Source organism: Panthera onca, chromosome A2, assembly GCF_046562875.1.
Source record: "Panthera onca isolate mPanOnc1 chromosome A2, mPanOnc1 haplotype 2, whole genome shotgun sequence".
In the NCBI taxonomy this organism is placed as follows: domain Eukaryota; kingdom Metazoa; phylum Chordata; class Mammalia; order Carnivora; family Felidae; genus Panthera; species Panthera onca.
This window is the reverse complement of record NC_138340.1, coordinates 97,817,581-97,830,629: the sequence shown is the minus strand read 5'-3', so window position 1 is coordinate 97,830,629 and position 13,049 is coordinate 97,817,581. Positions and strand designations below refer to the sequence as shown.

The 13,049-nt window shown below is 36.9% G+C and overlaps 2 protein-coding genes across 9 annotated transcripts in view; one reads left to right on the top strand and one right to left on the bottom strand.

Moving 5' to 3' along the window:
* SGCE (sarcoglycan epsilon) overlaps window positions 1–1,884 on the top strand; it is a 69,586-nt gene extending 67,702 nt beyond the window's left edge. For all 7 annotated transcript variants that reach the window (XM_081795033.1, XM_060632484.3, XM_060632483.3 and 4 more), the window contains one exon: window positions 1,598–1,884. In XM_081795033.1, the coding sequence (XP_081651159.1) occupies window positions 1,598–1,648 (51 nt within the window). In that variant the 3' untranslated portion in view covers window positions 1,649–1,884. The remainder of the gene's footprint in view (window positions 1–1,597) is intronic.
* Window positions 1,672–13,049, bottom strand: part of CASD1 (CAS1 domain sialic acid O acetyltransferase 1) — a 79,012-nt gene continuing 67,634 nt past the window's right edge. Inside the window, exon 23 of one of the 2 annotated variants that reach the window (XR_013553814.2) lies at window positions 1,672–4,337. The gene's annotated coding sequence lies outside the window, so the exon portion shown is untranslated. Of the gene's footprint in view, window positions 4,338–12,253; window positions 12,465–13,049 lie in introns of those variants that run through there. The other variant, XR_013553813.2, reaches the window with a different exon arrangement.

The window sequence follows — 13,049 nt, the reverse complement described above, 5'->3', positions numbered from 1 at the left end:
TGATTCTTCATTATTTAATGCAGGGAGTGAGTAGAAGGGAGACCGTTTCTAGTAGAACAGTAAATAATTTACCTGTATATTTTAAAAACCCAGGTAAATTTTACTTATTCCTCCATTAGAGAAAATAAGGAAACCTAAGTAGATGATATTAGAGAGAGATATTTGATAGTTGTATAGATTTTTAGCAAGTAGTCTTGTTAGTATGCTATATTTTAGTAACAGGCAGTATTTCCAACTACAGGGACAATTTGTGTCTGAGCAAATGGGATAAAAGCCAAAGAATTTCCCTAGGGGAATTTTAGGCTGTTCAACCCAATTTTCTAGATTTTTTTCTAAAATAGATTTTGGGGAGCAGGCATTTTGCTTGAGTCAAGGAAGCTTTGATCTCTTTTTTAGTTAATACTCTAGCCTATTACCTTCTTGTTTTCTTATATTTTTCTGTAATTTGGAGCACATTATTGACTAAAGTGCACTATCTCCTCTTGCTTGTTTTCTTCTTGTCATTGCTGTTTTCAGTGAGTTCCCAATGTATCTAAGTGCTAAAGGGAGAGAGACCACCCTAGCATTTTTTATAATTATGATGGATGGTTGTGTTTCCGCCTCTGCTAAATGCATGATCAAATAGAGTTATGCCTCCCAGAGAGAGGAGCTAAATGGGCAGCTTACATTCCTTATTCCCATTCTGTTCATTTGAATGAAAAAATAGTTTGTTTCTCAATTTCTGAGTTATTCTGCTCTGTATGTACATCCATGGATTTAGTGCTATTTATGTATTTTCATGGGTTCAACAGCTTTTCTGTCACTCCTTCCTGCTTATCCTGGTACCACAAAGAGGCAGCCACATTTGTGATTATTATTATTGTGTAGTAATAATCTGCCATTTCCAAGTATCTCAAAGCATGAAGTGAGGTCATAGTTTTCTTTATGAATATAATTTAAGCACAGGGTTTGTTTGTCTCTTGGATACTGGGTAATTTTATCTGTAGCTTCTTACATGGAATTTGTTAGGGAAGAGTATATTTTGAAGTTTGTTTTATTTAGTTGTGTGTGTGCTTCTTTTTTTTTTTTTTTTTTTAAATGATCACCAAAAGTTTCAGAAATGAACTAGCTGCTGGTGTTGTAATCCTGGACTTAAGCACTAGCTGGGATAATAGAGCAGTTACAAGCTGACAATAGCATTGCCTTTTGGAGGAGGCCCAAGCCATTAGGTTTGATGCCCCTTTAGGTTTTCTCATTTTCTTTGCCCTTCCAACCCACACAATATTTTCTAAAAAGTCACGATTAAAAGGTACAGTCATACATCCCGCAGTCAACCTCATTCTTTCTGTTTATTGTGGGAGGAATTTTCAGACCATACCTTTTGAGAAGTTCAAACCATTATAGTTTGGGCCCAAGAAAGAAAGGATTAATTTAGAATTTTTCCTTTTTTTAAAAAAAAAAAGAAAAGAAAAACCTATGGCAGAGATATAATGCAACATAATTATTTTAGATTATGTTAAGGAGATAGAAAATTACTCCTGCTCATAATATGTTTTGCTCGAAATCTAAAAGTGTCCATGCCCTAATTCGTGCCTATGCTCATTCTTACACTTTGCAGGTAAATGGTATCCCTGAAGAAAGAAAACTAACTGAAGCAATGAATTTGTAATGAGACAATATAGCAGTACTATCTTATTTCTTCTCTTTCCCAATAATGCATGAGCTTTTCTGGCATATGGTGTGCATGTCGACAGTATTAAGTATGTACCAAATAACACAATATAACTTTCATTTTACTAATGTATTTTTTTTGTACTTAAAGCATTTTTGACAATTTGTAAAACATTGATGACTTTATATTTGTTACAATAAAAAGTTACCTTTAAAATAAATATTATTAATGAAGCTTAATGTCTGGTGAAATTTATTTCAGAAAATACTCGATTGCCTCCTGTATAGTTGGCATCCTCTGTTGCTTGGAAGAGGTTCAGTGTTTGTATCCTTGTGGCAAGATTTAATCTGTTCTTTTAGATACTACTTCTTGAAGTGCTTTAAGGTAGACCTGGTTTTATGGATTATGGATCTGATGATACCTCGTTTATTAAGGGTGGTCCAGGCTGCATAATTACCTGTTTCCATAATCATATATTTGGTTTTGGAAGCAAGCTGGGAGCTGTTACTCAAAAGAGATAGTTACCTGCTCTTGGTGACATGAATTAGCTCCAAAACCCTGAGCCCCCACTGTGATAACAGTACTTGCAAGGCTTTCCTAATACCATGGTGGTCTGCTTCATGTGTTGGACACTATTGGATCAATGTGGTTATCAGACTACCTCATGGGGCCACTTTTGTTGCAGACTAGACCAGCTACAAAACCTTCTCCTCCTCTTCTCTGAGCGGAGGCCGCTGTGAGGATTGGGAAATGCAGTGGGAGTTAGCATTGGTTTTTGCACTGATCATATTAAGGAATTGCATGGGATAAAAATTGGCCAGCATTCCACAAATTGTTGATAATTGCTTAATCTCTGCAGTTCCTTCTGAAAAAATGGTCTTGTCTCTGACTTAATATTTTGATGGGAAGAAAGAGTTAAAATAATTTCCCAGTGGTCACTACTAACTTAATAGTCCTTACTTTATGGGTCAAAAAAGATGGGGATTCTGCCACATGCTGAGGATTTCTACCCCAACTAAACACCCTTGTAGTGGGCAAATGAGTATATGGTAAATTTGGGATCTTAATGGTGACCTTAAATTAGACCACCTTTTTCAGTTGGCCACAGTAAGCCCGTGCCCCCACCAAAATAACTGCAGTGGTTATCAGTACCCTCAGGAATTCCAGAAAACTCAGATCTGGATTCCAAATATCCCCTAAAAGTATGTAAATTTTCCTTCTTCCAAGGTATAGTCACCCAATAAATTATGATCTTTCTTTGGGAATGTTCATATCTATAAGTCTACACTGATGATAAAAAAGAATATTAGGCAAAAATGTTTAGGCTAAATGTGAGGCTACAAGACTATTCAGAAAATAATTTAAAAACAACATCCAAGACCAGAGCCTCCAAATACAAAAATAGCAAGTAGGTGGGGTGTGTGACTTCTGGGATCAATGAATGATCCAGGATTAGAGCTCTCACTTCCTATGTCCTGACTGTCCTGAATTGAGTGGAGGAATAAAAACATTGCAGCAAGCCATTTTCAGATGGAGTAGCTTCACAGATTTGCATTTTGGAATTTCCTGTACAACATCCTTACTAGCTGCTTATATATTGCATTATTTATTTGCTTAGTTATTGCCCAACGTATTAAAATGAATCAAGTCATGCTCTGAGAATATGGTGGTAAGCCAAACAAAGCACAGGCCCTGCCCTCATGGAATTTGCATAGTAGTAGAAAAGACAGATTAATCAAGTCATCATACAAATAAATGTCAAGTTGTAATTGTAATAAATACTTTGAAGGAAAATAATTGGTGGTATAAAAAGTTAGAGGGATTTGACCTTGTGAGCAAGGTCAGAGGTTTCCTAAGGAAGCTTGTGCTATCAAAAGGATGAATATAAATTCATAAGATAAAGTGGAGTAAGAAAGAATATTTGAGATGGAGAAAAGAGAGTAACTGAATTCTTTTGGGAGAAGAGATCCTAGTGAATACAAAATTCTATAAGAAAGTTCAATGCAGCTGGAGTAGGGACAATAGGAAGAAGATGTTGGGAAAGTGTGCAGGGTGAGATCCAAAAGATAGGTAGGACCAAACCATGCATGACTTGAAGGCAGAAAAGTAAAGTCTGAAGAATTTTAAGAAGGAAGGCTGTGATGTGGTCATATCTTGCCTTGTTATACAATCAATCCAGCTATACTATAGAGTAGATGGGTTGGGCGGGTATGGATAGGTCTGTTGTAAACACAATTGGAGAAATAGCTGTGATCAGGATAGTGGTGCAAAAGGTGGCAAGAAATGGACAGATTCAAGAACTATTTAGAAGGTAAAAAGCAGTTGGTACATTGATACTTTAGTAATAGTGTTAAGTAAAGGAAAGGGGCTAATTCTGATGACAGGGTTTTGTTTGTCAAATGATGGTGCTGTCCATCACGGATAGAGCTAACAATGAGGAAAATAATGAGTTCAATTTTAGGCAAAGTGAACATGAAGTACCTTCAGAAAGCCAAGCAAAATAGGCAGTTGAATCTATGAATCTGAAGGTCAAAGTAGAGGTCTGAACTGAAGATACAATTGGTAAGTCATCTGGATCTCGGTAGTCAGTATAGTTGGGAAATTTGATGAGAAAACTGGTCCTCAGTGTATCACCTGAATGTTCCCAGGTCAGCTCAAGTTTGTGTGACAGCTATTCCTCCGGTAGCTAGCAGATTTGCGAGAATCTAATTTATACACATTTCACAGAATTAAAATATAATATGATTTTTGTAGACATCTCACTACTTTAATAAATCTTACATTTTTAACCCATAAGGGTTCCTGTGGTCAGATCATCCCACTTTACATTCAGTTAATAGAGTGCAGGTCATCTTAAGTAATTAACCAAACATCAGAAGTGTAATTAACATGGTCCAGGACAGCACAGAACATCTATATCAGTCTTCCTTACACAATAATCATGAAAACTGAACAATAAAGTTCTTTCACATGTACAAAAAACTGTCATGGGCTGGTTTACACTTTTACAACAGTTTTAAAATTAACTGGATAAAGAAATGATGCAGACATTTTAATCCAGTGCTATAGGTAGGCTCACAGATCATCTCATCTGTGGTCAGATCATCTCACTTTACATGAAGTTCATCTTAAGTAATTAACCACGTAGTTTTCATACTGGTGTTTATATTTGTAAAACTGGGGCAGCCATGGGGAGGTGCTGCTTGGATCTTCCTTCAGGAAAGAATTTGCCATTCAGCTGCAAAAAGGGCAGTCAACTCCCAGCTCCCAGCTGTTAGCACCTTCAGGATCTGCCTTGGCCTTTGAACAGAGGAACAGTTTTCCCGGGCAGCCACCCTCCAGCCATGGCTGAGCATGGTATCAGCACCAGGGCCTAGGACTCCTCTATTGGGAAATCTTTACTCTGGAATTTCATGGTAGGTTGGCTGAGACCCTCAGGTTTGCATTGCAGTTGGATGACCTCCTTGCCCAATCCTGCTTCCTCTCCACTTGCTTTCCTTTTAGAGAGGTCAGATCTCCATCATGGACTGGAGATTTCCCTTCAATTCAAAATAATGGGGCGCCAGAGTGGTTCAGTCAGTCAAGCATCCGGCTCTTGATTTCGGCTCAGGTCATGATATCACAGTACGTGAGTTCCAGCCCCATGTAGGGCTCTTCTCAGAGCCTGCTTTGGATTCTCTATCTCCCTCTCTCTCTGCCCCTCATGCATTGTATCTCTCTCCCTCTCTCAAATAAATGTTAAAAAAAATATATTAATAAAGACTGATTAGAGCTCCATTACAAATATAGAATATAAATCTATGTGTCCTATCATCTTAAAAGTGGATTTTATTGAATCAGAAATCTGTTCACTAGTGCCACCTCAGTAACTGTGTGTTGTCTGTTTTTGCACCATTTTCAAACAATATGTAATTCTTTTCTAATCAACTGGGAATCAAATTGATCGCTCATGTAGAACAAATTCACAAAAAGCAGCAATACAACAGAAATACTGAATTAGTTGGTTTCCCCCAAAACAGGTCATATATTTGGGGATGATCCCAGGAAGCCAGACTATGGAAGCAGAAAGATTGAGGTTAGGAGGTTTTGAAGGAAAACCAACAAAGAGTATGTCGTTGATCTGGCTATTATTCTGGAAAGAAGAACTCTGTTCTCCTGGGGCGTCATCTAATGAACTATATAGAATACACCTCAAAAATTTCCTTCAAAGTGATAAGAGTTTTAGACTTTCATCCACAGACTCATCATCCTGCAGCTGACTTGCTCCAGGGGGGCATCAACTCCCCTGCACTTCTGGGCTTTGGCTGTGAGTGGGCAGAACAAGATCCTGGGGCTCTGGAGAAAACCCTGGGGCAGGGAAGCTGAGAGATGCTATGGAAACTTGAGGTGAGAAAAGAAAGCTACATGAGCTACCAGCAGGATATCTTGATCAAGCAAGGGATGCTGCTGGATTTTGCACCACATCATTGCTATAAATTGTTAAAAGGCAGTTACTATCATCTGAACTTATTAGATGACATTTCAGTTTGCAGTGAGATGAAATCATTGACGCACAACCTGTAAGCTTGTGATAAACATGAGATTCATACACAAAGGAGAATTGCTTGATGAGTTTTTTGCTCTATACTGAAAACTCAATGCGATGAGAGGATGGATTTTCATTTGGGGAAAGATTATTTTGTGAGCTGTGTGGATGTGACAAAAATATCCCTGAGATCACAGTAGCTTAACACAATAAAAGTGCCGTTCACTCATATCATAGTCCAGTGCAATGAGGTCAGTCTTTCTCCATCTTGTATGCTACATGATCTGGAACACATGGTATCCAGGATTTCTATGGGAAAGGAAATGAGAGCTGAAGGGTCACATGAGATATTTTTCAGAGCTGGGCTTTAAAACCGCTTCCCTCACTTTCATCTATACTCTATTATCTGGTAATGCTATGGTCTCCAAAAGGTATTGCTGTGGATGCTGTCTTCCTGTGTACTTAGGAGGAGGAAATGGTGTGGGAAACGTGAGCATTGTTTTGCCACAAATGTGGACTGGGCAAAACAATGATTAGTGATTATGGACTAACAGAAGTGTATGTAACAATGGAGGACAAAATTACACAAATAAGTAGTTCTATCATCCCCAATTACCTACATTGTGAGTTAGAACTTTCAACTGGAAATAAAAACAACAACAACTACTACTACAAAGAAACAAACTGGATATAATAATCGAACTAGATAAATAGAGAAATATTGCATTAAATTCTGGTCGAAAAATATATGATTATCGGTTCACAATCCCTTATCTGCAATTCCCAAATCCAAAGATTTCAATTTCTTTGAAAATTCATAATAAATCAATCTAATGGTAGAATATGACCTGAACAAAAAGGAGACTTATTTTATCTTTCTTGATCCCACTTGGTGTGATGCTTTGCTATAGAAACATTAACATGTTTCTATACATGATTTCATTACATGATATTGTCTTCACCCTACTGAGTATGTTATATAACATAAGGAACATACATTGATTACATTTATAAAATATGAATACAACTGAATACCAAAATATACATGGTCTTCAGAATTTCCAGTAATGTACTGTGGGCCTATACTACTAATTTGATAAATATTATGTTTAAATTTTTATTATGTTTCTACAATAAACTTCTTATTACCTAAATTTGGGGTTCCATGTGTATTCCTAAAGCAAATGAAGGGGTAAAATAATGAGAAAATATTGAGACAAGCTGGTCTAACAGAATAATATAATACATCTCCTAGTTCTATCCACTGAGAGGACCTAAGAGCAATAATACCTCACAAACTCTAGCACTCAAATTTTGGTTTCTAGGAGCCAAGGCTCCTTGAGGAAACCGCTAATGTCAGGGCTGCGGAATAGAAGGCATTGATGAGCCCAGAACGTCTTCTTGCACCAGAAGGTAGGAAAAAGAATAATGGAGATTTATCAAAAGAATTCAAGAGCCAGCTAGAAGGGGCTCAGCTCACAGTGGCCAGATATGGGACAATTTGATTAACAAAATATAGTAATGTATTATAATCTCTAGATTAAATAAGATCCCTGAAACTACAGTGATACAAATGAATGTATGAATGAATGAATGAATGAATGAAAAGTGCATCCTTATGGTAGAATGCCAACTGATGCAAACGATATGATGAAATCATTTTGCAACCACCACAGAAATAACTGTTTCACACAAGAATCATATGTAATTATATGGAAACCAAGATCTGGGAGCTAGATATTCTAGGGTGTCATTGCTTCTAAGTCATCCAATGGACAGAGACAGAGCTATAAAATATATAGATGTATGGGATGCCTGGGTGGCTCAGTTGGTTGCAGGTCCAACTTCACCTCGGTCATGGTCTTGCAGTTCGTGAGTTTGAGCCCCACATCGGGCTCTGTGCTAACAAACAGCTCAGAGCCTGAAGCCTGCTTCAGATTCTGTATCTCTCTCTCTCATGTTCTCCTGCTCTCTGTCTCTCAAAAATTATGTCTCTCTCTCTCCTGTATCTCTCTCTCCCTCCCCTGCGCATGCTCTGCCTCTCTCTGTCTCTCAAAAATTAATAAATGTTAAAATATATATATATAATATAAAATATAAATATAAAATATAAAAAATATATGTATAGATAGATGTATATGTGTAAGTATACATCCTCTATCTCTATAATAAAATAGGATATTTACATAGCCTCAAAGTATCTCCCTACAATGTAATAATTAATTACTATGTTAGTTTCCTATGGCTGCTGCAGTAAAGTACCATAATCTGGGTGGCCTCATAGTCCTAGAAGCTAGTAATCTGGAATCAATGCATAAGCAGGGCAACCTCAGGGGAGAATCTTTCCTTTTTTCTTCCTCGTTTCTGGTGGTTTGATGGCAATCCTTGGCATTCCTTCCCTTGCAGTGGCAGATCTTCAACCTTTGCCTCTGTGATCACATGGCATTCTCCCCTTTCGTGTCTGTGTCTCTGTCTTTCTCCTTTTCTTAAAAAGACAGCAGTCAAATTGGATTGAGGACTCACCCTGTCCCAGTATGACATTTTAACTAATTACATCTACAGTAACTCTATTTCCAAATTAGTTCACGTTCTGAGGGACTAGAAGTTAGGACTTCAACATATCCTTCCCCACTCCCCATGTTTCATAGGTTTATTGCCAAACTGCTTTCAAGAAGGTAATATCAATTTTCATCCTAACTTATGCAAAGACAGTTTGGTAAAGATGACAAAAATAGTAATATGCATTCCTGGTACTAGTTCTAATCAATATTTCTTTGATTACCACTGAGGTTAAACACTTTTTCCCCATAATGTTCTGGCCATCTTTTTTTTACTCCAGTAAAAATAAATAAATAAAATAACATTAAATTTATCATTTAAACCATATTTAAGTATACATACGAATGTTAAGTACATTCACATTGTTGTGCAACAGGTCTCTAGAACTTTTTCATCTTGCAAAATTGAACCCATTATACAGTAATATACATTGTATATACCCATTAAACACTAATTTATCCTCCCCCTTTCCCCAGCCCTTGGCAACCATCTTTCGACTTTCTGTTTCTATGACTTTGACTACTTACTTTAGATACTTTATATGAGGGAAATCATACAGTAGCTGTCCTTCTATGACTGGCTTATTTCACTTAGCATAATGTCTTTAAGGTTCAACCATATTATAGCTTGTGACAGGATTTCCTTCCTATTTATGGTGGTATAATATTTAATTGTATGTCTATATCACATTTTCTTTATCCATTCATCTATTAATGGACATTTAGGTTGCTTCCACCTCTTGGCTATTATAAGTGATGGGGCAATGAACATGGGTGTGCAAATATCTATTTGAGATATCTACTTGATCACCATATCTTAGCACTGGCATAGGAGAAAACACTTTACTGTGAAGATACCTGGAAAACACCACTTTAACCAAATGATCAAAGTTACCATCACCAGTAATGGGACAAACTGATACATGTGCCTCCTGATATGATGTGCCAATAAGAACCGCCATCTCTGTGATATTCCAGCTGAAAATGCATTCCTTAATCTAAATCTGACAATATAAAACTTAGAAACATTCTACAAACTAATTGGCCTTACTCTTCAAAACTCTCAAACTCATGGAGATACAGACTGAGGAACTCCAGATTTAAAGAGACTTAAATGACATTACAACCAAATGCAATGTGTGATATGGGACTGGAATTCCCAGCTCTTTTAGAAAATAAATTGCATTGGGGCGCCTGGGTGGCTCAGTTGGTTAAGCATCCAACTTCGACTCAGGTCTGATCCCACGGTTTGTGAATTTGAGCCCCGCATCGGGCTCTGTGCTGACAGCTCAGAGCCTGGAGCCTGCTTTGGATTCTGTGTCTCCCTTTCTCTCTGCCCCTCCCCTGCTCACACTCTGTCTCTGTCTCTCTCAAAAATAAATAAACATACAAAAAAAGAAAATCAATTCTATAGATAGAGAGATGAATGGCTATATAGACAGAAATGATACAGCAAGTGTGGTAAAATATTAACATTTCGCAAATTTGAGTATATGGGAACAGTTGCACTATATTTAAAACTTTGCAAATCTGAAATTAGTGTCAAAATAAAAATTCTTAGAAATAGCAAGCTCACTAAAATATGAAGAATGGTTAAAAAGGCATGAGATTAATGCAGAGCAAAGAAGAGCAACTGTTTAGGAATGTGACAGGAAAGAAGAAATAGAAGTGTTTGCCTTTGAGAAATATTTTGTACACAGAACTGGTAGGGTTTGCTGATTGAAAATGTGGGGAAAGGAGGAATCAAGATGACTTCCAGAGTTATAACCTTAGTTTCTGGGCATATTTTTGATCCATTTACTGAGTTTGAGAAGGTTGGGCACAGAATGCTTCTAAGACAAAGTCAAGAATTTAGTTTTGAACTTTTTTTCTGGTTGCAAAAGCTGTCTCTTACTAGGGCAACGAGCAGGGTAGCTGTGCCGTCTCAGGAATTTTCACTGCCATGTGCCAAATTTTTGTGTATGTAAGTTTGTGGCAAGCTTCTAAAACAAATCGTATCGGTTACAGCAGTAGTATTAGTAAAATGTTAACTGGCATGTATACTAACGCTTGGTAATGTCTGTATCAGTGCAAAGTGTTCAAAGGTCTGCCACAGATAAAGATAATGAAGTTCAGGGGTCTTATTTCAGGTGAATGTGTAACACAGGGCTATCTTAGACAAACCTGAAGAAGAACAAACACATTTCAAAGGTAAATAGAATTATGCCCTAATTTATTTGTGTTGATAGCTCATCTCTGAAAATCATTGGAAAATTAAAATGAGTAATTAAAATTGCTTTCTCTTTGTGTTCAGAAGTTGAATGTTGACATCATGAGCTTCCAGGCCAAGCCAAGAAATCAGGGTCATTGAAAGAGAAGAGCTCTTTATTGATTGTCCATGGAATTTCTAGTGAGACATAGCAATGTACATTGATGCCACATCTTGATAGATGATAATCATAGATTAGATGCATAAGGTCTTTGTTAAAAGAGCTCAGACCTGTCATGTCCACAAAGTGCATCAGAGTGACTCACCAGCCTATAAAGTCTATTTTGTTAAGAAATGCCAAGTGCCTAAAAATAAAAAATGAGATGGGAGAAACTAAGAAAACTTAGTTTCCTCTGAGTTTATCTCATTTAATTAGGGTGGCATGGACACGTTCTCATAGCATGGCAGAAACACAAAAGAGACTATAACTCAATCATGCAAGAGATTACCAGACAATGTGCACCTTCTTTCAAGCCACTCTTTGTGACACATTTGCTGATGTCCCATTAGTCAAAGCAAGTAAACTGGCTGAGTCCTAAATTGGAGTGGGAGAAGAATATAAGATTACAGGGCAGACTATGAATATGGGGTAGTTATTAATGGAGCCATTAATGCAATCGACCTACCACAGTCTACACTCTGGTCCTGATTATTTATGTTCTTTCCACCTGCAGAATACACTAACCTCCTTTCAAGTCTCCAAATTCTCATTCAAACATGGTAACACACTTAAAATACTTCTTATGATCTTCTCTTTGGATGTGGCTTCTTCTGATATGGAGACACACACTGAGACTGTGAGTAACTTGCCCCACTCCCAAAACTCAACATAAAATGGTGAGACATGGATTTGATAAATACAATAGATATTTCTTTTTAAACAGGAAAGCCTTGGAGACATATAGCAGTCATTGATTTGTTTTCAATTGCTATAAATCAGAAATATCACGAAAATAAAAATGATCACACAATGTATCAAAGACCTGAACTTAAATCTAAAATTATAAACTCTTTGAAATATAGATAAAATGGACTTCATCAAAATTAAGAACCTTTGTGCACCAAAAGACACTGTCTAAAGGATGAAAATATAACCCGCAGAATGGGAGAAGACATTTGCAAATTATATGCCATAGGGGTTAATACCCCAAATTTGTAAGGCACCCCTACAACTTAACAACAAAAAATCCAAACAGCACAATTCAAAGTCGTCAAAGGACTTGAACAGACCAGTCTCCAAAGAAGAAATACAAATGATAAGTAAGCATATGAAAAGATGAAAATACATCTTTAATATTTTAAAATATTTGATATTTAGGGGTGCCTGAGTGGCTCAGTTCATTGAGTGTCTGACTTGGACTCAGGTCATGATCTCATGGTTCGTAGGTTCGAGGCCCACATTGGATTCTGCTGTCAGTGCAGAGCCTGCTTCAGATCCACCCCCTCTCTCTGCACCTCTCCCACTGTGTGCTCTCTCTCTCCCTCAAAAATAAATAAACATTAAAAATAAAATAAAATAAGATATTTAATGTTATATTTTTACATTTTAAATATTATAAAATCTATTATGTCAATATGTTAATTGACCTGAGAAGAAAAATGAGATGATCATCTCCACGGAAGCTGAAGAGTCATTTGATAAAATTTTCAATTCCAGTTTTGACCTCCAAAATACTCTAAAAATTCACATTAGATGGCTACTTCTTAATATGACATATCCAGCCAGCCTTGTGGAACACTAGAGGCACTCTGACTAAATCAGGAATATCTTACTTGAAGGACCATGACAAGAAAACATAGAAACAACAAGAAATAGACATCAGAATAAGGTAATAAAGGTAGAAAATAATAAAGGAGGAGGTTGAACTATCAATATTTAAAAATGATATGGTTGTATACCTGAAAACCCTAAAGAATCAGCCAAAGTGTTTCAAATGAGTAATAAAAAATTCCCTAAGATAGAGCAGATGTAGATTTAACATAGAGACATCTCCATATACAAACAATTATTAGTTAGAAGCTACCATGATAGAAAAGATCCTACTTCGAGTAGCAGTCAAAAAGAGA